At 45.6% G+C, this 24,295-nt stretch overlaps 1 protein-coding gene across 1 annotated transcript in view; it reads left to right on the top strand.

Annotated features, from left to right (window-relative positions):
- ITGA9 (integrin subunit alpha 9) overlaps nucleotides 1-24,295 on the top strand; it is a 962,089-nt gene that overhangs the window by 732,726 nt on the left and 205,068 nt on the right. Inside the window, exons 21-22 of the mRNA XM_085607531.1 lie at nucleotides 8,830-8,919; nucleotides 9,929-10,037. Of these exons, the coding sequence (XP_085463657.1) occupies nucleotides 8,830-8,919; nucleotides 9,929-10,037 (199 nt within the window). The remainder of the gene's footprint in view (nucleotides 1-8,829; nucleotides 8,920-9,928; nucleotides 10,038-24,295) is intronic.

The raw sequence follows: 24,295 nt of genomic DNA, 5'->3' as shown, positions 1-24,295 counted from the left end.
TTTCGTTATCCAGCACAATATCCTTGGTGCAACAACATCAAGTGTTGCATGGCTAAACACTTATAAGGTCCCAAAGGCGAGACCTATTGGCTATGCCAATGCTTGTTCTATATTATCAGATTGCTTGAGTATGTGAAACGCTGTCTGAGGAAGGTGGCAGGGCTAAGCTTGAAAGGACTGGGGCAAGGATGGCAGGTGAATTGTCTGTAAGCAGAATAGAAACTACTCCATGACTTCTAGGCAGGTGTCAGCGAATGCCAAGCGTGATGAAAAGCAGCCATAGTCTGCCTGACAACGATTTTGCGCGCGGCCATATTGTTTCTACTCTGCTGTCAGTGCAGGGCTCTGCTAAAATCCGACGCTTGGTTAGGAAAGGAGTGCGTTCATGTCTGTAGAGTAACCAAAACCCCCTGGGCTGCGCTGCGTCGCGTCTTTAAGCTAGTTTCAGTGGAATGGACTTATTGTAGCAACACATTCAGCATCTGATTTTGGTTTTACTGTTTGGGTGGAGGGGGTATTTGCTCGTGTTTTCTCTGCAGTTAGGTGGAGGGGGTATTTTGCTCGTATTTTATTTACAGTTACTGTAAAACATTTCTTTGCAGTTACTGTAAAAACAACACGAGAGAAAATACCTCACATCGCGAAAAACTTGAAATTCACGTTGTCTAATCTTAAATGGCAAAGAAGACTGAAAAGTCGATTGTAAACATGTCCAATCGCTCTCACTAGAATAATAAATCTAGCACGAACAGAAGACAAACTGGTCCCGGGAACCCCCGCCACCTCACTGCCAGGTGAAGTGCGTGTGGTTTCTCAGCAGGCTTCTCCCACCGCTGTAAATAGTTTCCTTTCTGAATCCCGTACCATTGTGGACAGCAGGAGATGCGATGAGTGGGACGGCGCACGAAGGGCTGCTGGCGGTCCTGCGGGGAGAGAGGGAGTCCATGGCGGCAGAGGGAGGGCGGCTGGCTCGCGGTGACCATGTCGCCCTGGTTGACCGGGCCTGCGTTAGCCTGCCTGTTTCTTACAGCTATGTTGCTGCTAAAACCGCAACCTGCTCTTAGGCCTATATATTGTTTTTTTAGTGTCTCACTCGTGGGATTGGGAATGTCGGGTAATACGCGCCGGTTAGGATTACGTATTGTTCGTGTGGTTTTGCTTTCTGTTTGAAACGTGATTTGAAAGGGAGTCTAATTACGCGGCTGGGATTGGACTCTAATTTTGCTGTACGCTTTCTCCAGAATGAAGTGGGTGCTGCAGGGAAAGGTGTGGAGCAGCGGAGTGTAAAAGAATGCTGATGGTAAACGTGTGTGTACTTAAATTACTACCTAAAACAAGTTCACAGAACGCGTTGTTAAGCAACCAGGGCATTCTATACAACAAAGAAGCTGTCTTTCCAGCACATCGTTACATATTGTGTCTTTCTTGTCTTCATGATGGTGTAACTGCTGTTTATTAATAGTCTTTGCTATTCTTCTTTGGACTCTCTGAGGGTTACGACTAATTGACAAAGTTCGTACTACTCACATACAAAACAAGTTAAACACAAGTGCGCGCGCCTCGCGCTTAAAGTTAAACAAGAAGCGCAAGCAGAAAGTGGACGCAAGTGGTGCGCGCGCGAGATGGGAAAAGTGAAAGTAGGCTGGCGAGTGGTGTGCGATGTGCACGCACCATGACGAGAGAGGAAAGCCATATGGCGCCTCTGCTCGTCATTGTGCGCATAACCGCACGCTCTAGGCCAGCCAGCGTTTGGTAAGACTTTTAAAAGCCCGTTTACTAAATGTCTTGCAGAGCGGCGCATGCGCTGGCTCAGGCGAGACCTAAAAAGGATAACACCTACTGATCTCATACCCATGTCCAGGGATGCTGAAAACAATTAGGCATAAAGGGTAATAAATCTACGATTGCATGAGTGGATTTAAACAAAACTTCAGAATAAAGTCATAACTGTAATCAACAGTAGTGGCTGGTGATTTTTGAAAGTGGTGGGCATAACACTTGTTCCAAATTAAAGCACCTGAGCCTGACGTCTTTTAGGAAGGTTAAGAGGGCTTCACATCAGAGAAAAGTTTGAAAACAATTGGGTCAAATAGTGCATCTTAGAGCCCTTTATTAACTCAAATTTGCTCAAAAGCCATTGGTGTGCCAAGCCAATGAAGCCAGGCCTGAATCTCACTTTTTTCAAAATGTTCAGTGGGTGCCCCCTCTATGTCAGTTATTACCTCCATTGTGCCAGGGACAGCATTTTCTCATGGGTACACCACCATGTCATGGTTCCTATCTATTCCATGATTTTACCCCCAATTACCTCCAAAATGCTGATACCAACAATTTTCCATCTCTGCCAAGAATTATGTCCACTATGTTAGTGGCAGTATTTTGCCACATGTATCCCATATATGCCAAGAACTACATTCAGTGTGCCAGCATCAGCATTTTGCCAAGAGTACCCCTTATGCTATGAATTTCCTCCAATGTACCACAGCAGGTATTTTACCTTGAGTACCCCATAAGGCAAGTATTACCTTAAGTATGCCAGGTCCACAGACACTCTCAACAGTAACACTCACAAGCACACTCTGACTCATTAATACTGATTTACATTCTCTCATACTCCTACCCAGACTTATTTATTCTTACCCACTCTGACTCACTCGTTCTCACTCACAGCTATAGTCACTGTCAAGTTTTTCACTCACTCACTCCCCTTCACACACACCCCCCACCCCCTCACACCCACCCCCCCACACACACACGCAGACACATAAGAACATATTGCCTCACTTAACCACGTGCATCTCTATAAGTTTGACCTTGCCTGCCAATGGCACAGTGTAACGGAAATGGAAATGCTAGAGGTGAAATACAAGGTTACTGTTTCTCAGCTGAGAAGGAAGCTTGGCCAACATTTATACATTCTATACATGTCCTAGGTGTACTCGGTTGTCTAACGAGTAAAACATTTAACAACACCAAAATCTCACGAAAAAGTAGTGGGAGAGGAGGATTTCTTGGAGTGACAGACCATGTTCCTAGGGGGCTGGTTAGTACCTGCTGGTGAGACATGCCTGGGATCAAAGCCCAAAACTTCCTCCGTCCCAGGGCTCCCAGGACTGTTAGGCCACAGGGGCTCTCAACACTACTGGGCCGCTCTAGCACAGTATGCCTTTTACTCACATTATCCTCTTGTGAGTGCGCGGCAAAGTGGGCGCCTTCAAATGGCTCAGAGCCCGGACTTTTAAGTGCCATTGGAAAAACAACATGGTCGAGATTCCGATTAGAGTTAATAAGCCAATGTGGAGACTCAAGGGAGTAGCCAGAAAATTAAAATACCCCCCCACACCTTGATCCATACCTTGAATGCCTTTGGGTGAGCGAAGCAAGTAAGCCCTACCCACTCTAGGTGAGGTCCCTTATTAACGCCTTCCATTCATCCTTAAGCCTTTCATGTATACACATCCATCTATCCATCTTTTCATACTTTCATCCATCCTTTCACCATTCTATCCATCCACCCTTTCATTATTAGTTTTCCGTCCATCCAACCTTCCACTCAGACTTCCAAACATTCATACATCCTTTTATCTAACCTTATATTCATCCAGCCATTCATTCTTCTTCATCCACCAATTCACCTCCTTTTATCAATTCAGCAATCCATCATTACCTACTTCCATCCGGGGGACCATTCATCCATTCACCCATTCATCCAGAATGTTATCATTCCAGCCACTTTCTTTCCCTCACTCATGCAAATATTGGTTGATCTTTACATCCATCGCTCCATTCGCCCTTCATCCTTGTTACCCTTCCCGCTCCATTCGCCCTTCATCCTTGTTACCCTTCCTTCTCGTCGCAGTTTCTTACTTATTTTCATATACCCTTCATTTCACTCTTCCTTCCAGCCCTCTCTCTTTCTCGCTTTTCCTCTACATTTCTTTGTTGAAATTAACTTTCCTTGCTTGACCCCTCTTATCAGTCTTTTGTATTTTTAAGAGCTTTTGTCTGCAGAGCTGCAGGCAAGAAAGGCTCATAAATAACTGTGAGTTTCAACACCACGCCCGCTTAAGCTGCAAAAGCGGGAGGTTCAGGACTCCACTGTGGAGACTGATCGAGGCCTCGATGACACACACCTTCGCCCACCCCACAAGGCTACCAGCTGCATCAAAGCCTACACTACTGGCTTATTTCCTTACGAGCTTGTTGGAAAATGTTGAGAGCGCTTTTTTGATTTCATTTCCCATCTTTTTTTCTTTCAATAATTGTTACAATTTTCAGATTGATTTGCATCATATTTTGTCAGCCCATGTTTATTTTCTGTGAGGCCTGTTGATCGACGCCGTGATCAGGAGGGATATTTCTCTGCTGTCCAGTGCCCCCGAAAGGCTGTCCGGGCCTGGGCAGAGTCAGCCCTTTGTCGAGAGCTCGCAGTCAGCTTATCTAAAGATGCAATGTGTAAAGTACTTGGGCAGCACACACACAGTAACACAATGAAACCACCACAAAAATACTCCACACAGGTTTAGAACAGTCGAGAATAATTCTATGAGTGAAACAAGACCAAAATGACAAAAATCCAATAAGTAGAACCAGAGTTAAGAATTTTTAAAGATTAAATCAACTTGTGCTTAGAAGTCAATAGCTCTAAGGGGTTACTAGAGATCGCGTTGGACTGGGGCAAATTGAAAGTGCAGGCCAACCACGATGGAGGGCAGGCCAGCTACAAGACTCACACAGGTCCAACTGAAAAAGTACCTTGGATGGAGCATAGCAGCGTTGTCGAAATCTTAATGTGTCAGCGCCAATCTGCACAGGCGATGAAGAACCCTTTTATGATGCAGGCACTGCGTTGTCGTCAAGCCACGCTGTCTGTCATCGTCGAGCCATGCAGTCCGTTGTGACGATGTCTGTCGATCAGCTCTTTCCTCGAGGGGCAATGCATTGGTTCCAATCAGCGTAAAGTTGTAGTGCGTCGATTTTGATGGTTCTGGACAGCAGAAATCACCTCTGGAGGGCCCAGGACTAGACTGGTACCACTTGGCAGGGCAGGACTCACAGGTGGCAGAGTTCCAGGTGCTGTTGCAGAGTTGAAGGAAGTCTTTGATGACCCGAAACTTCAGAACAGGGGGCAAGCCAAAAAGCTCTTGGAGTCACTCTGGGTTCAAGTGAGTTGGGTCCAGTCATTATCCTGAGCAGGGCAGAGATCAGCAGGCAGCAGGACAGCTCAGCAAAGTGGAAAGCAGTTACTTTAGAGCATCAATCATGCAAAGTTGCAATCCTTGTTGCACAGCTGTCTTTACTCCTGGCAGAGTTCTTCACAGGTCCAGTAGTATACTGTCTTGGTAGGGTCAGAGCCCCAGTACTTATACCAAAATGTGCCTTTGAAGAGAGGGGGACTTCAATGCAGGCCCTTTAAGTGCACAGATCTCCTTTCACCCCAATCCTATCTGCCTGGCTAACTGTAAGGGGTAATCAGTTCTTTGTTTGGGACAAGGGACTCTGCCTACTCAGGTGGAAGTGTCGGCTCCCTCTCCCTCTTCCTGCCCGGGAAGAGATTTCAGAATATAGATGAATGCAGACGAGTTCTCTGCCACACCCACCCTTCCTGTGTTAGTGGCTGTAGAGGGATTTTCAAAGTGTAGCCATCACCCATCCCAGATATGTATTTGAGCCAGGGAGCAAGGCACATAGAGCAGTAAGAGCATATAAATGTCCACTTTCTAAAAGTTGCATTTCTAAAACAGTAATGTTAAATCCAACCTTACCAGTTAAGAGGATTTATCATTACCATTCCAAATATATGAAACATGATGCAGCTACTCCTTTCTAAACTGGAATTACAGCTCAAAAGAGTTTTAAGGAATTCCCAACGCTAGCCTATGAGAGGAGTTAGCCTCACAGTAGTGAAAAACAGATTTAGCTGTTTTTAGGGTGACATATGTGTAATCAAAGAGAAGCTTAAGACTTGGCAAGTGGTTTTAAATGCCAAGTCGAAGTGGCAGTAAACTGCACACACAGACCTTGCAATGGCAGGCATGAGACAGGGTTGAAAGGCTACTTTTGCGCGTGGCACAACCAGCGCTGGAGGCCCACTATTAGCATTTAGAATACAGGCCCTGAGTATATTGTATTCCACGTTACATGCACTTTAGCACTGGGCCGAAGTGGTAAAGTGCTCAGATTCCTACGGCCAACAAAAAGACACAGCAACAAGCATTTACAATGCAATGGTCTCGGCATTGTTAAAGTTAGAGCTATTCGCATTGCTCATGACATTATTTTTGTTTATGTTTTTGTTTTAAAAAAAAATAAAGAAACGGCATTGTTATTTACAATGTCAATAGCTTAATCACTCTCAAATGCGAGACCTATTGCATTTGCACCCACACACAGAGCCACACACACAAAGCCACCCACACACACAGAGCCACTCACACAGAGCCACTCACATAGAGCAACCCACACACAAATAGAGCCACCCACAGAGCCACCTACACACATACACACGCAGTAGCCCCACTGACCTATTTACATTATGTGCACTTAATACAATACAATTAGTAGCTGATGTTAGGGCCGTTCCGGTGCGCAGTCACGGAGGTGAGAGAGAGGGAGTACAGCCACCGCTCTGTACCTTTGCAGACTCCTGTCTGCCGAGGATAAAAAAGTCTACTTATTCCCAGGGCCTCCTGAGCAAGTCACACCTGCCTGCAAGTGCCTACGGTCTCGGGAGGAATCTTACCCTGAATGCAAATATGTTGTAATGCACACTTCGCCGAGGTATTTCACTGCGGGTGTTAAACAGAAGGGTAAACAAAACACTCATGCGGGAGCGCAGAACGTCTTCACACAACTGCTGTGTCCTTCACATGTTACAGAACGGGCGTGCGCTAAATGATTTAGAGCCCCTAAGCAAGTCAGCGTGATCGGTGCATTCTATTCTAATAACACCACTCGAAAACACGCCTAGAAGATAAGCTTCACGGCGCGATGTTAGTAAGTAGCTCCAGACACTGCACAATGGGAATGGTGGAAGTGCCCATCGGCGGTGAGTGCTCTGCAGTTCTCCAGCGGCGCTTTAAAACTTTGCTCACTCCACGCCTGTGTGACACAGTCATAACAGCGCGACCACCCTCTTACCTCCCACAACATTGGCATCTCACGCTTACCTCTTTACACGTGTCCGGACGGCGTCCACTTCCATTCCTTTAAACCCATACACATACGTCTGGAAAGTGAAGTAAAATAAAATCAGCGCGTGCCCCGTGCACTTCCGGCGCTTCGTGCCTCCTCGGACTGGTTCAGCAGACCCCTAGGTGCAGCCGCGGCCTCCCTGCTCGGCCCTCCCCCTGCTGACACCAGCTGACATCACGGGCTGCACCCCTGCCCCTCCCAGCCCTCTTCAGGAGATAAGGCTCCTGGCACAGCAGGGCTCTTGCTCGGGATGTGTCACGAATCAAAGGGTGAGCTCGCGAGTGCGCCGAGCTCGCCTGAAGTGAAGCCACTTTCACGTCACTGAAGTGAGCTCTCGACTGCTGGCAGCTCAGTCTCTGCTCCACCCTGCTGAGACATCTCAACAAATGAGGAGGAACCGGTTACACGGGAAGTGTAACCGTACACCGTCCGTGCCCTCACCTTCAGCACACTGCACTGCGAGGGCGAGCAAGGCCTCTGTGCAGCGCCGATCCATAATTTACAAGTCACAGAGGAGTTAGCCTACAATGTGGGCATTGACACGTGCGCTGACAGGCAGTCTGTCACTTGACACGGTCACTTCAGAGATCTCCGTACCGGGGCAGGCAACGCCGGCAGTCAAGCGCGCCCACTAGTAGGCGCTAGCAAGGGGACACGTAAGGACGAAAATGCGTGCCGGGGTGCAGCGACACCTCGACAAGGTTGTTTGTTTCCATGTAAAAACTGTACATGCTAAGAAATTAGTAGCAGGGTGGGTTGGTGGGTTGACACCCTGGCGCTCCCTATGGGTGAGCCGCTACTGGTAATCAAGGCTATTTCAACCATAGATTTGTAACATGGACCTTGGGCATTTGAATGTAACTGTGCACCAATGATTTGTTAATAATGTCTATAAGTGGCTTCCGTGAGGCCTCACCTTGTACCCTGAGGACTCTGGGATCTGGGGTCCAGATGATAGACTTATACAGAAAGTCTGTAGCTATTGCTTTGTCTCGTGTAATATTGGGCAGTGTATCATTTCTGAGTACTTCTGATTGTGTCCAGATGCTAATGCTGTAATAGTTAAATTACCCTTTCAGTCAGGCCTAACTGGTTTACATTATTTGTTGGTCATATGTGTGTCTCTTTCATTCACATGCCCTTTTCCTTTGACAAATATGTAGATATGTTTCCCTTCCATTATCTTCTTCATGAGAACTCTTTATTGAACCATTACAGTGCTGGCAATTAAATAATAATGCTACAACTTGCTTTTAGTGAACGCTCACCTCTACAATCCTGGTTGCATTGTGAAAAATCAGTGCTTCTGTCACAAATCTCAAAAATGCTTGTTTTGGGAGTTCTTAAGGATGGAGGCCGAAATGGTTCATACAGGCCTGTGGCATGCATCTAGCACACAGATGTATACTGCATACAGTATATCTCACTGAGCTACCTTACTAGCTTCATTAGCTAGTGAATCACTCTTATTTAGGAACTTAGAGAATTTAGAACATTTCAACAATTTGTAGGTGGCGAATCTGGAACATTGAGATATGTTTGATGACCATGCTCAGCACCAAAGGCTGGTCGCATATACTTTTTTGTTTGCACAAATATACTGTAGTGAATTAACGCATTGTTTTTTTCTCATAGTGGAAACCTTGAACGAGCGGAATCTCTGCTTGACAACACTCTCACACTGACTGTGCCTCTGATGCATGAAGTGGACACGTCAATGACTGGGTAAATATCTGGGTTGAAGATGCTGATGCAGAAAACATACATACAATATCAGTGGAGAAAACATTAGTGTTTTACCTGTCTGGTAGCCTAACCATGGTACATCTTTTATTTGTTGTAACTTCTATAAACTTTAGAACGAATGGATCGGATGGGCTTTGAATCAGGACATAGACACTACTACTAGACACTATGTTCTGATTTAATACGTATTTCTTTACCCGATTATTAAGGCTCTAACTACAGAAATTGGCTTAATTACAAAATTGTAAAATGATAATAATAATTTGACCCTCTTCAAAGGGCACTATGGGTACATTGACATATTTATCCAAGTTACAGTGAGTAATGTCGCAAAGGCAGCACGCTGAATGATGATCTAAAAATGTCATTCACTGGTTAAATGGCAGCTGACATTATAAATTCCAATGTAGATGTCTTCAGATTGCCTACAAATATATAGTTAATTTCAGCTTCAAAAAGGTTATATTTGTGTATTGAGCAGATGACCATAATTCCTAAAAAACAAGCTCATTCACTTGTTCTTGTTTAATGATAGACCCACAGAATGATCGACTACTCCTGGAGTAGCATATCGTGGGGGAGGTGAAAATTCACTGTGGATCCTAATAAGCCCTTTAGAAATCCATTTCCTAATCCAATCGGGTCATATATTATGAAACGCTAATTCCCTTTAAAATGAATAAGGAGCAACAGAGGACCGGGTATGTTTTAAACTGCGTACAGAATACCATGCATTATAAGGAAAAAGTGACCCCATTATCACTAGTTTGCAGTTCTGTCATTTTATAAACATACCCTGACTAGGAACCTTATGTGGTCAAGAAATTTCTAAGGGAGACCAGTTTCCTTATTATTCTATGTATCTCAAGAGTGTGGTTTGGGGAAGGATGGCTGTAGAAGTGAGATTTGAATCTAGAACATGGCTCTCTTGACTCATTGGTTTCCAGAGTGGTTCGCTGTGTTGACCTCACTCATGTCATCCTTTCAGAATCGTGTCTCCATCCTCCTTTATTTATGGTGAGTCAGTGGATGCATCAAACTTTGTTCTGTTGGAAGATCTGGAGTGTCATTTCCAGCCCGTCAACTTTACCTTTCAGGTAAGGCAATTTCATCTTTCTGGGATGATTCTTGCATTGCTTTGCCCTCACAGCCTAGAAAAAAACATTTTTTTTCTGTTGTTGTTTTGCTTCGTGAGAACCCCCTTTTATTTTCGATCATTTTTTGTTGTTGTAGTAGAGTTGAGTATGGTCACATTGTGCTTTGTGGGTTTTACAAATTAAGATCACATTTTCTATTGAATGTGATTCTTGTCAGATTCTTAATAAACAAGCGAAATACCAATTATTAGTTTCGGAGAAGGAACTTTCTTAAAAACGCACTCGGACATATGTGCCAAAATCACCATGTGTGGAATGAATGGAAAATAAACGGAAGGGATTGCACTGCGTGGGAAAAAGGAACCGAGAAATGCAAGAAAATCCATTCTTGCTGGGGAAGCTTAGCCTCATGAGTTCAAAGTGAAGGGAGCAACTATGGCAGATCATGAGTTTGTGGCCACACAGGGACTTTGTCTATGTTCATTTCAGGGGTAGTACATTTGCGCATCGCAGAAAGGCGCTTGGAGAGGTCACTTAAGAGAAACTGTCATGGAAGCACAGGATGATTCTCGGACCTATCGACTTTCTCAGTCAAATATCTTAGCACTCTGGCACGAGAGAATGGCAGAGTTCCCTCCGGCTACATCCCGTCTCATGAAATAATTAATTTTAATGTGGAAAAATTGGACAAACTATATACATTGTCTTTTTCTGGGTCTTAATGACTGATTTCGATTCTAGCAGACGGGTTACTCCATCATAACATGCCAAACACTCTATAAGGCCCTTAGACCCCATGACTCAAATCTGCAAGACTTTGGAAGTTTCTTCAACAGCATGGCTGCTTTGACCAAATAGAGGCTAGCCTTGGTGGATCTAGATCCTCATAATGGACCTTCAAGATACGTTTTCTCTGTAAGGGTCTTGGGATAACTTCTATTGGCTGCTCTTAGCACTCTTAAATGACTGCTAAGGGGTATTAGTAAGAGCTGTGTATCCACCTAGTACAGTTATTGGCCGTGTCTCACCACAACACAACTAAGAGTTGTGTGTGTTACTCTAGTCCAACTAAAGGTTGTATGTCACCCATGTGCAACTAAGCGTTGTGTGTCATCCTAGTGCAATTAAAGGTTGTGTCTCACCTTAATTCATTTAGGACTTTGGTGTCACCTTAGTGCAGTTAAGTGTTATCAGTCATATTAATGCTTTTAAGGGTTGTGTGTCACCCTAATCCAGTTAAGGATGTGTGCCAACCTAGGGCAGTTAAGGGTTGTGTGTCATTCTAGTGCAACTAAGGGTTGTGTGTCAGGCTAGTACAGGTAAGGGTTGTATAGTATCGTAGTGCAGTTAAGGGGTGTGTGTCACCCTAATGAAGCTAAAGGTTATGTGCCAATTTATTGCAGTTATGGTGCGTGTGTCTCCTTGGTACAACTAAGGATAGTGTACTGTCCTAGTTCAGTTAAGGGTTGTGTGTCACCCTAGTGCAGGTAGGAGTTTTGTGTGGTGAGTTTGTTTAATATCCGTTTATTACCAATTACATATTTTGCAGTTGCTTACTTTCCCTTCCAATACACACAAGCATAGCTTTTCCCTGCATGTAAAATCATATCTTCCTTCAATTCTCTTAGAAAATAAAACTTTCCAATATAGCTTGCCCCAAAACAAAATTACTTTTCTTTTCTCTCTCTCATTTTCATCTCCTATCAGTAGATCTCATCTGGACGTCAATGCATTATACACAAGTGCATGCTTTGCATATCTTTTCCTCAAAGCTAATTCAGCACTTTCAAGGGAAAGGTGCACAAAATCACACTTGCATACAAAATGCTGAAAATGGAGATGATGCAATATTTTTGTGAAGTCTCATTCACTTAGAACTTTGTACCGTTGTATATTTTTTTGTGTTTTTAACTAGAAATGCATGATAGTTTTGAGAAAAATACTGAGCTGCACACCTCTCATCAGATGAGAATCCATTTCTCAAAGAAAAGCAACACAGAAGGATGATAGAAAATAAATCATCAAACAAAGCAAATAGTCAGAAAATGTTTTGTAAATGGAGTTTTTAAAAGAGGAGAAGGTTCTTAGGCTCATTTACGCTTATGTTCCCTCAAACCAAAACCCAGAACCCTATCTTTTGCAAGCCAAATCACTGTAAAAATGCAATATGTTCAGGTGTCTTAAAGTCTTAAAGTAAAATTCTTAACTTATTGTAAAATACATTTATAAATTAAAAATGTAATATAAAAGATACGTATCAGGAGACCATGGGTTATGTTCTTTAATGACACAAGGTTGTTTACTGTAACATTTACAAATTATTTTCTCAATGGTTCAAAAGAAGCATAATACATAGTTTACATGTTACTACAAGGGACTCCCCCCACGCGGCTTGATAGTAAAACAATTGCCACAACCGGGATATAGTTTACTCCTTAAACTCCTGGCCCCATTGCCCCTGCCGCACTGATTAAATATATACTTGTGCCATTATGTATTCTGTCCATGTCTTCATCTCTGTCTGTTATTCTCTTTCTCCCTCTCCGTCACTCTGTGCCCAATTCACAAAAAGTTCAAAACTTACACCTGTAGTTTTACTCCTGCATTTGTGTGTAAATATATGATGTTTAGAATTTTCAAAGGATTGCAGGTACTACTAGACGCTGCATTAGTTCCATCTTACCAGAAGTACTCTCAGTCATAAGCATTTGCACACGCGCAACTGTACAAACTGTATAAATACACATGTAGATTCTTGCTGATCTCACATTTGCTTATGCGTAACATTGTTGTCTTTTTACTTCATGGTGAATTATATTTCCCGTTTGGAGAAACCCTGTTCCATATACCCCCACCAATTTTTGGGATTTTCCTTTCCCATTCCACGTTGGAAAGTAAAGTACTCCTGTCCTCCACTTAAGTAATTCTCTGACCTCTTTCAAAAGGGGAAGGAACCAAGGAAAAGTGTGTGAATAACCACAGCTCATGAGTTTTTTTGAGTGTGCTAAAACTTTCCAGAAGATCTCCACCCTGGAATCCCCGCTCCCTGCCCATCACAGCTCACTCCCATGTAACATTCACAAAATTACTGTAATATCAAGTCTTGCAAAATGGATTTAGAAGTGTAAATTGATTACTGTGATTGCTAACGGACAGTCACACACGTCCGGCATGTGTACTGTGTATAAACTGCACTTTCTTTTGTGTAATTCCCCCGAAGAAACAAACATGCTCTGCAGGCTTTTAGAAAGTGTATTTTTAGTTTCCATGACAACTGTTCTCATGCACATGATACGATCTCGTTTATAATAGCTAACACATGTCTCAGTACACTTTCATAACTTTACAGTGAAGCCCATAGTATTTGCATTATTTCTATAGAAAGGGCTGATGTGTTCCACACTCATGACAGAATGCTCTAAAATTCAGCCCCGGGTTACTTTAAAAGATGTGTTTAGTTTAAATCTTCTGGCTTATACAAAATGTAATGATTTCTCCAGGACCTACACAGAGTGGTTTTAAGTAGGAAAGATGTGATGAGAACCAGCTGTACAGTGGTTTTAACTTAAGTGTTCGAGGCATGTGGGCTGCTGAATTCATATCTGTGCATAGATCGCCGCCTAGTGTTGGGTCCGGATGTTTGCACGTTGTTGTCCTGGAAGAGTCTTCGAAGTATCCTTGGATAGGTAACTCCTCCCCTGGACTACAGTGCGCATGGGCATCCTCTCCATCCTCAGATTGTTTTTTTCCGCCATTGGGTTCGGATGTGCTATCTTAGCTCAAGTTAGGAAAATATTTTGTCGAGGCCAAAAGGCCTTTAGTTTGCGTCGGTACTGTTTATCGATCGGGTTTCGATACAATTCTGTTAGTTTACTAACTTTCGGCACCGACTTTTTTCGCATTTACCTGTCCATCGACTACTTCGACGATGGAATCGAGGACGCCATTCAAAAGGTGTCCGGTATGCAATGCGAAGTACCCACACATCGACGTCCATCCGGTGTGCAACAAATGCCTTTCGCCGGACCATGACGAATCGACATGCATGGCCTGTGCCCGGTTCTGTTCTAAGAAGACTCTACGGAATCGACGAGCGGCGAGACTCGAGGCGCAGCACGCGGCACCGGCCCCAACAGACATCTTCAACGAGGCCGAAGACGTCGAGGAATTAGAAGTCTTGCCCTCCAGTCCCGTTTCCGAACATGACCCCGGATCGGACGAGGTAGACGAGTCACTCTTCCACAGAGGTGAAGACGACACCGAGGTAGGAGACGACGAGGAGGCCTTAGGGGCCGAAGGGAGTAGCTCCAATGATGAACAAGGCCTACCTGTTCAAACCGAAGAAACACCAGTGCCACAGCCTATGGCTCCGGTCGAGGGATCGCCTTCGGGCCTTACCCGAGACCCATCCCGCAGTTCTTCGGCCCCGCCCTCGGGCCCGGCCTCGGACGTTCAGCGGCAGCCATTACTGCATAAACAAGCTGGTTTCCCTACCGCAAAACCGAAACCGAAAGCTGCTCCGGTTCCACCGAAACCGAAACTGAAAGTGGCGCTGGTCGGATCGAGGCCTTCCACGCCTTCGACGCCAGCGCAACGCGTCGGCACCGACCGCACCAAGAGAGACTTCGGTGCCGAACTTGAAGCGGGCGACGTTGGAGTCGACAAACGGAAAAAGGCCATCGGCACCGACAAACCTGCTCGGCTACCGGCACCAACGACACCGAGGGCCGTAACGCCTGCTGCGTCTCGCATCGCTCCCTCGACGACACCTAAGCCTCACGTATCGAAGACTTCGACGGTGATCTCTGCACCTCGACTCGAAGAACCGCCGGCGCCGAAAAAATCCACGGCCGCCTCTACGACCCTGGCCGGTGCCAAAGCCTCAAAGGCGCCCCAAGTACGACCTGGTGCGACGCAAGGCAGCAAAACCACGGCTGTCCTCCAGGACACGTCGGGTTCCGGTTCGATCGGAGCTCCAGCAGCCTCTTCGGTGCCGGCCAACATTACCTTCGGCTTGCCTCCGTCGACAATCCCAAAAATGTTCCAACTCAGGACACGGGTCACCCAAACTACGGTCACACCTGCTGAGACGTCTCCGGCACGCGTCATCGACGCCGACACTGGCAGGATGATTCTCCACGACCGAAGGATAACTTCTGAGCCGCCACTGGACCCTTTCAGGATCCCACTAAAAAGGAAGTTGCCTGTAGAATCAGAACCTCTCCTTTATGAACCCTTCCATTCATCCTACCAGGATCCACACCGGTTCTCCCCCACACGCTCCGACACGGATGCATTGGAGGACTACATGGATGACCAAGTCCCCTACCATGTAGACACAGACCCTGATGACCAGCAGGACCCTGATCAAACTTGGGGCGACCCTGCAGACCCCAGTGCACCTCTCGATGCACAGGACCAACAACTCTATGGGGCAAAAACATCTCCTACGGAGGATACTGCGGCGTTCAACGCTCTTATTGAACGTGCTGCAAATAACCATGGGGTACAGCTTCACTCTGATACCATCGAAGATGACTTTCTAATGGACACCTTTGCATCCTCAGAAAGACATGTAAAGACTCTGCCAATGTTGAAGGGGGTCCTCAAACCAGCTAAGGACATTTTCAAGGAACCCACCAGGGCACGAGTGATAAACCCCAGGATTGATAAGAAATACAGATCAGCACCTGGGGATCCTACTTACATCAGAGGCCAATTACCACTCGACTCCATCGTCGTAGCGAATGCACGCAAGAGGGCACACTCGCAAACGACAGGTGACGCTCCTCCCCCGGACAAAGAGTCCAAAGTGTTAGAGACCTCTGGCAAGCGAGTTGCCGCCCAAGCTGCCAACATATGGCGCATAGCCAACACTCAAGCGCTCCTTGCTCGCTATGATAGAGCGCACTATGACACACTGGAGCAAATATTCCAACATCTCCCTGACCAGTTCAAAGAAGGCGCAGAAATGCTCATCAGGGAAGGACAGCTACTCACGAACGCTTCCATCAAATGTGCACTAGATGCTGCAGACACGGCTGCCAGAGCCATAAACACAAGCGTCATGCTGCGACGACATGCCTGGCTACGGATCTCAGGATTCAATCCTGAGGTACAAAACAATATACTGAACCAGCCCGTCAACCCTGACTATTTATTCGGGCCAGAGGTTGACACCACCCTCGAAAAGATAAAGAAGGACACAGACACTGCAAAGTCCATGGGCGCCCTACAAACTCAGTCCTTTCGGAGCGGCTCCTTTCGTCGCCCCGGAAACAAGGGAGCAGGTAGAGGACAGGGGTCACAACAAACATATAACAAAGGCAATACACAGACCACCTACGATAAAAACACCCGAGGTGGATATCGTGGCTCCAGTACAAAGGGCAGAGGACGTGGCTACAGCAACACCAGGTCCTCCCCCAAGAACAAGCAGTGACGCCCTCTCCCTTCCTCCCGACCACATAACACCTGTCGGGGGAAGGCTACAAAGGTTCCTGTCCACGTGGAACTCCATCACCACGGACAGGTGGGTCAAAGATATTGTAAAATACGGTTACTGTCTGGAGTTAACCTCCACTCCACCCACAATACCACCAAGAAGCCGTCCTATGTCCTCAGAGCACTTAACGCTCTTACAGCAAGAGGTGCAAAGTATGCTTCTAAAAGGCGCTATAGAGGTCGTACCCATCCACGAGCAGGGTACGGGAGTGTACTCCCTCTACTTCTTAATTCCAAAAAAGGACGGGTCGCTCAGACCTATATTAGACCTGAGACCCCTGAACTAGTACATTCTTTCAGAGCACTTTCACATGCTCACTCTACAGCAAGTCCTTCCGCTTCTCAAGCGGGGAGACTTCCTAGCCACACTGGACCTCAAGGATGCGTACTTTCACATACCCATCCACCCCTCGCACAAAAAATACCTCAGGTTCACTGTTCAGGGGCAGCACTATCAGTTCAAAGTCCTTCCCTTCGGCGTGACAACAGCGCCCAGGGTTTTCACGAAGTGCCTAGCTACGGTGGCGGCACATCTACGGAGGCAGCATATACACGTCTACCCCTACCTAGACGACTGGCTCGTTCAAGCGAAGTCAGCCCAGCAATGTGCAAGCCACATGTCCCGCACCATTTACCTTCTTCACAGTCTGGGATTCTCACTAAATTATCCAAAGTCCCATCTCCAGCCCGCACACGTACAACAGTACCTAGGTGCGACTATAGACACTCTGGCGGCCACAGCTCAGCCAAATTTAGTGAGGATCAACAGCATACAACTGCTGATCTCCAAGTTCAAACCCAATCACTCACTTCCAGCGCGAGTGTTTATGCAGTTGATAGGCATGATGGCCTCCTGCATCTTCATAGTCCCGCACGCGAGATTACATATGCGCCCACTTCAGGAGTGCCTAGCACGTCAGTGGAATCAGGCTCAAGGACAGTTAAAGGACCTAGTGTTGGTGAGCGGTCGGGCATACAACTCTCTGCATTGGTGGAATCCACAAAACCTTTGCAAGGGCCGACCATTCCAAGAGCCTGTCCCACAGATAGTACTGACAGCGGACGCGTCTCTCCAGGGATGGGGAGCTCATGTACTCCACTACACAGTGCAGGGACTATGGACAACACAACAAAAGAAGTTGCACATCAACCTTCTGGAACTGATGGCAATCTTCCTAGCCATGAAGGCATTCAAAGTACATCTATGCAACAAGGTCGTGTTGATCCGGACGGACAACATGACCGCAATGTACTACATACAGAAACATGGAGGAACACACTCTCCACAGTTGTCTCATCTGGCTCAGAGCATGTGGAAGTGGGCCATTCAAAGGAACATGTTCCTCATGGCGGAACACCTCCCTGGCAAGGACAACCAGATGGCGGATCTGCTCAGCAGACACAGCCACCAGATGCACGAGTGGGAGTTACACCCATCAGTACTCCAACCGTACTTCCAGCAGTGGGGTCATCCGGAGATAGACCTATTCGCGACAAGCGAAAACGCAAAATGCCAAAGCTTCGCCGCCAGATTCCCACATCCGCAGTCGCAGGGCAATGCGATATGGATGAACTGGTCCGGCAGATTTGCGTACGCTTTTCCCCCAGCGCCATTGATACCGCTAGTGGCCCGCAAACTCCGACAACACTCCCTGACACTCGTCCTAGTTGCTCCCACGTGGGCACGCCAGCCGTGGTACACCACCTTCCTCGAACTTTCCGTGGTGCCGCATCAAAGGCTGCGGATCAAACCCGCGCACTTGACGCAGAACCATGGAGAGGTTCAGCACCCAGATCCGCAACAGCTGAACCTGGCGATCTGGCTCCTGAAGTCCTAGAGTTTGGCTATCTCAACCTGCCACCTGACTGTATGGACATCATCAAGGAGGCCAGGAGACCCACTACCAGAGCTTGCTATGCAGCCAAATGGAAAAGGTTCGTCATTTATTGCGGTAATAATGACATCAACCCGCTGGACGCATCCATCCAAAACATCATCTGTTACCTCTTACACCTATATCGATGCAATCTGGCGTACACCTCTATACATGTCCATTTGACCGCAATCTCAGCCTATCTGCAAACCAGGCAGCACCTCTCTCTATTCAGAGTGCCTGCCATCAAAGCATTCTTGGAAGGACTCAAACGAGTCATTCCACCAAGCCACCCACCGGCTCCAATGTGGAACCTCAACTTGGTCCTCACACGCTTGATGGGTCCACCCTTTGAACCTCTACACTCATGCGAGATTCAATTCCTTACCTGGAAAGTGGCCTTCCTTGTAGCGATCACTTCCCTAAGAAGAGTTAGTGAACTCCAGGCACTAACCGTTCAAGAGCCATTTATACAGGTTCACGCCAACAGGGTCGTACTACGTACCAACCCCAAATTCATGCCCAAAGTAATATCGCAGTTCCACATGAATCAGACTATTGAACTGCCAGTTTTCTTCCAAAACCCACAAACTGTTGCAGAAAGGGCACTACATACACTAGATGTACGGAGGGCCCTCATGTACTACATCGACAGGACTAAACCCTTCAGGAAGACAAAACAACTGTTCGTTGCCTTTGCCCCACACCACAAAGGTAACGCCATCTCCAAAGCAGGGATAGCCAGATGGATAGTTAAGTGTATTCAAATCTGTTATCAAAAGGCAAAACGCACATTAACTATTCCACCACGAGCCCACTCAACACGCAAGTTGGGGGCTTCCATGGCTTTTCTAGGAAATATTCCCCTGCATGATATATGCAGAGCAGCCACATGGTCCACTACACACACATTTACAAAACACTATTGCGTAGATGTGCAGTCAAAACAGCAGGCAGCTGTAGGACAGGCTGTTCTCAAAACACTTTTTCAGACCGCTGCAGCTGGCACGGGTAGCCGCCGCCAATAGAGGGCACTGCTATGTATTCTATGCACAGATATGAATTCAGCAGCCCACATGCCTCGAACTGAATATGCTACTTACCAGTATGCATCTGTTCTTGGCATGTAGGGCTGCTGACATTCATATCGCCCTCCCTCCTCCCCGGCGCCTGTAGCAGCTGCAGCTCTCAGAATTAATGCAAGCATGGTCATCACTTTCTGTATCTACTCCATCACTGCCACAATGGCGAAAAACAATCTGAGGATGGAGAGGATGCCCATGCGCACTGTAGTCCAGGGGAGGAGTCACCTATCCAAGGATACTTCGAAGACTCTTCCAGGACAACAACGTGCAAACATCCGGACCCAACACTAGGCGGCGATCTATGCACAGATATGAATGTCAGCAGCCCTACATGCCAAGAACAGATGCATACTGGTAAGTAGCATATTCAATCCTTCAGCGAAAAGCTTGTGAAATAAAGTGCCAGGCAAGATGACCCATCGACATATATGCAGGGTGACATACTGAAACACACAGGATGTTAGTAAAGAAATATTGATGATAAAACACAGCATTTGTTTCAAATTACCAACATTGCACAATAGTTCAATAATTGAAAGGGCTGAAAAGCAATTGATAATACCTCATTATGGAACAGGGGCCAGATGTACAACTGTTTTTAGCGGTCGCAAATGAGAAATCGGCCTGTTTGCAACAGCTATAAAGGGTCGTAGCAAGTACTAAACCTATTTTGCTAGTCGATAATCGGTTACCGACTCGCAAAATAGGTTTTGCAAGTCACTATTAGGAAGGGGTGTGCCAAGGGCGTCCCTTCCTAATAACGAGTCGCAGGGGGATGTAAGATTGTTTTGCAATAGCAAATTTGGTTGCAAAACAGTCGCATTTACCACCAATTTCAAAGATGATCAAGCTAAACTAATCAGGCCTAATCACTTATAGCCAAATTAATTGAAACTGCTCCCAGAAAAACAAATGAATCTTAATGGATTCTCTCTGGTTCATCCGACAGATTGAAATTTGGATTGAAAGTTGGGGTCGGATGACCCAGAGAGAATCCATTATGATTCATTTGTTTTTGTGGGCGCAGTTTCAATTCATTTGGCTATAAGCGATGAGTCCTGATTAATCATTTTTGAAAATCCTACATGTATCTTATGTGCCCCAGCTGATTCATACTTGTTAGCTGGTTGTTGAGAGGATAATTGAATCACATCAAACATTTTTAGATTAGGAGGCTTGAGCCCCCTCACGGGTGTATCTGAGTTGGACACCATTACTTACTGCCCTACTATAGGTTGCCCTTTCTTTTCTTAAATATTGTCCTGATGAAGATCCACAGGCAAGGGTTAAATCCACCTCATGAATCAGTCGAGTTGAAACGTCGACATTGATTTTCAAGCCTGGAATGAATACATAGATCCTTAAGAACAGTGCATTAGGATTCAGTTACCACCAGTTCTTAACTGTAGATAATTGGCTTTGAGCAGATGACTGGTCTTTCAAACAGGTATATTTACATTGGCTGACTTAAGGTGCTAGAGCCAATGCTGTAAATTGTGCAAAAGTATTTTGGGCAAACCGTTCTTCTTCTTTTCCTTATCACTTTGCACATGAGCACTTCTATAACACTTTTCTATGCACTCTTTGGAGCAACCATGATGCAAACTTCTTAATATATGTATATATTATTATAAAGTTTCTGAAAAATATAAATGTAATTAATTGTTGAAAATCACATGTGTGTTATTTTCCTTTTTTCTCTCTCTCACCATTATTGCAATACCTGATTTACTATCGTATTTTTCCCTTTTAAATAATTGTAGGACCATACTGTTGCTTGTATTTTATGCTACCCAGGTCCTGTGGCTTACCTTGGGTTGCCACATTAGTTTATAATGATCTGTATTAAAAAATAGAAGACACTAAATTATGGGCCTAAAGAACATATTTAAACAGGTTTTCAGTTTTGATTATTCTCTTGGTGGTTAAGGAGGGGATGAGTTGCAGAGTTTAGTTGCTTGGACTGCAAAGGCACAACCCACTTTCTCCACAAGTTTTCAGAAAATTATTATCTCGTAAAAGAGTTTAGACTCTGAGTGAATGTTTTCTGCTTGGCACAGATCCCTCAAACAACTTAACCAGAATATCTGGACAAATACCCAGTTGTAATCTATGCACCTACTAAACTGATATGAGCTTGATTAATGTCTAACAGGGTATCAGTCAAGATTTGCCAGCAAAGGAAAAATATACGGACAATAATTCATATTGGTGACACCCTGTTTTTAATTTTATGTGTTCACTTGTCCCAACTTTTATTTTAGTTTAACTTTGGTTACCAATAGGTCTCCATGGAAGCCTGGGACAGGAATCGGGGGTTGCGGGACCCTAGTTTTTTATTTTTTTAAATAGAGCGTGCGCACCGCAGGACCCCTGAAGGCGCATCTAAGGCACACCCGTCTGCGCAAGGACCATGCACAGTGCCAGTTTTGGGTCAGTGGCTTCACCATTTTTAACTCACTCATGCGAGGCATTACTGGCTTGCAGGCGCTCAGGTGAGCCCTCTGTCTGCATTTAAATTGGCCGTTTGATATACCCTTCGGTTTCAAATACATGCTGCCCTGGTTGTGGGCTCATTTTAGCGGGTTAGTGTCTGCATGCTGTTTGCCAACATGTCCCAATTTTAACAAGTCGCCCAGCTTATCCATTTCTGAGGTTATCATACACAAAAGTAACACCCACGTGCCTTGTGCACTCATTAATGCTAAGTCTACTATTAACCATAGAGACAAATTTTCCCTTTTCTGTGAAACTCATAGTCCCGTGCTGATCTTTATCACAGAGACCTGGGCTGACTCCATTTCTAATCCTGATTTTCTTGATATAATATTCCAGCTACAATTTGCTTAGATTGGACTGTGTGGGAAAACGTGGAGATGGTATTGCAATCTTGTTTAGATCCAAGCTTGTGGTGCGCTGTATTTCTCTTTCGTCTCTGCTTTACGAAGCGGTCTCTTTCAGTGCTAGTATCTTCGACCTAGTGTTTCAGAAGTATCTTGTTATACCGGTCACCTGGCCCAAGTTCTATTTTTGCCTGGGAGATTAGTTGCTTATTGGAGGAAGAGAGCTTGCTGATTGATTTCACTGTTCTGGGTAATTTTAACTTTCACCTTGATCCCCATTCTGATCCTGCTGCTTTACTGCAGATGATGTGCTCGCTCGGTCTGACCCAATGGGCGGAAAGTCCCACACATCGGGCAGTGCACACCCTTGATGGAATATTTTCAAATTACTCCTTTCTAGGGAACATAAGTATGCTTCCCCTGCCATGGTCTGACCATAGGGCTGTTTTCTTTGACATCTTTTTTTAACAATCTCTTCAGGGACTTACAGCCAATCCATCTTGGACCTACTCTCGTGCCTCGCACAGCATTCAAGCAGATGAGCTTTCTCAACTGCTAGTATATACTATGCCAGGTACTTCCATTGACAATGAGTCAGCAGTTGAGGATTATACACATTGGCTAACTCCGCTTTCACCGCTTTGGCTCAGCAAAAAAGGTTAAGTTTAAGAGGAAACAAACATCCGCTCCATGGTTTTCTGAGGAGTCAAAAACCCTTAAACAGGGATGTAGGAGGCAACAGAAACGTTGGAGAGTGAACTACTGCAATACTGAAAAGGCTAAATACAAGACCTGCTTGTCAAGCTACAAGGCCTTGATCCACATGGCAAAATCATCATAATTTACCAGGAAGATTGAGGCTGCTGCTAATTCATCTAAGAAACTGTTTTCTTCAGTTAAAAAACTCACTACAATTAATGTGCCTTTGCTCAATGACTGCAACCAATCTTTTTGTAATCGGTGGCGATGCTTTCCGCCTTAAAGTGGAGGATGTTTTTAACAACTTCGCTTCCATGAATTCTGCCTCCTAGGTGGACGAGTCTCATTTTGTACCAACATACTCTGGTACCTTACTTAGCTCTTTCTCTCCTCCATTTATGACTGAGTTCATCAATCTGATCAAAGCTGCTAAATCAGGCTTGCCATGCGACCCTTGTCCTCCCTCTGCTGCCATTTTGGCAGCTGAAATCATCAGGACTTAAGTGGCAGACATCTTCCAGTTGATGTGCCATTCAGGTTCATTTCCCTCTGCTTAGAAGAAAGCTCTTGTCCCACCTCTTGTTAAAAAAACCTTTGCTTGATTCAAGCGATCCTAGCAGCAGTCGGTCTATCTCTTGCCTTACCCCGACAGCCAAGATTTTTGAAAAAGTGTTGAATACACAACTGGGGGAATATATTCACACCAATAATATCCTAGACATAACACAGTTTGGTTTTCATTCTGGACACAGCTTGGAGACTGCTCTCATTATGGTCACTGAGGAGATCAGGCTGTCTCTCAATCAGAGTGGAAGAGCCAGACTGATCCTGCTTGATCTATCTGATAGAGATAGAGACATCTAGCCGCAGATTCCTTAACTTAGAATATCCCCAGGCGTCAGACTGGATCTGGATTTTTTTTTTCAGCACCACCTCTGTGCACTGGGGGACGGCACCACATGACCCCGCCCTGACGTCATCCACGTACGTGACGTTTAGCGAGGTCATATAAGTCCCTCCCGGCGCGCTGACGTCAGTTTCCTTCTTTTCCGCGTGCAACGCGGATCCGGAGTAAGTGGTTCCTCTGGCCTATTTTCAGGCCCTTTTTCGATGCTTTGTGTCTGAAACAATGTGCGATGCCTTCGGGTTTTAAAACTTGTACTTCCTGTTCGCGGCAAATGTCTGCGACGGACCCACATCTTATCTGTATGTGGTGTCTGGGCGAGCACCATGACTCCACGGACTGCGACTCC

This window comes from Triturus cristatus, chromosome 5_2 (assembly GCF_964204655.1).
Source record: "Triturus cristatus chromosome 5_2, aTriCri1.1, whole genome shotgun sequence".
Lineage (NCBI taxonomy): Eukaryota > Metazoa > Chordata > Amphibia > Caudata > Salamandridae > Triturus > Triturus cristatus.
This window is presented reverse-complemented; position numbering and strand designations above follow the sequence as displayed.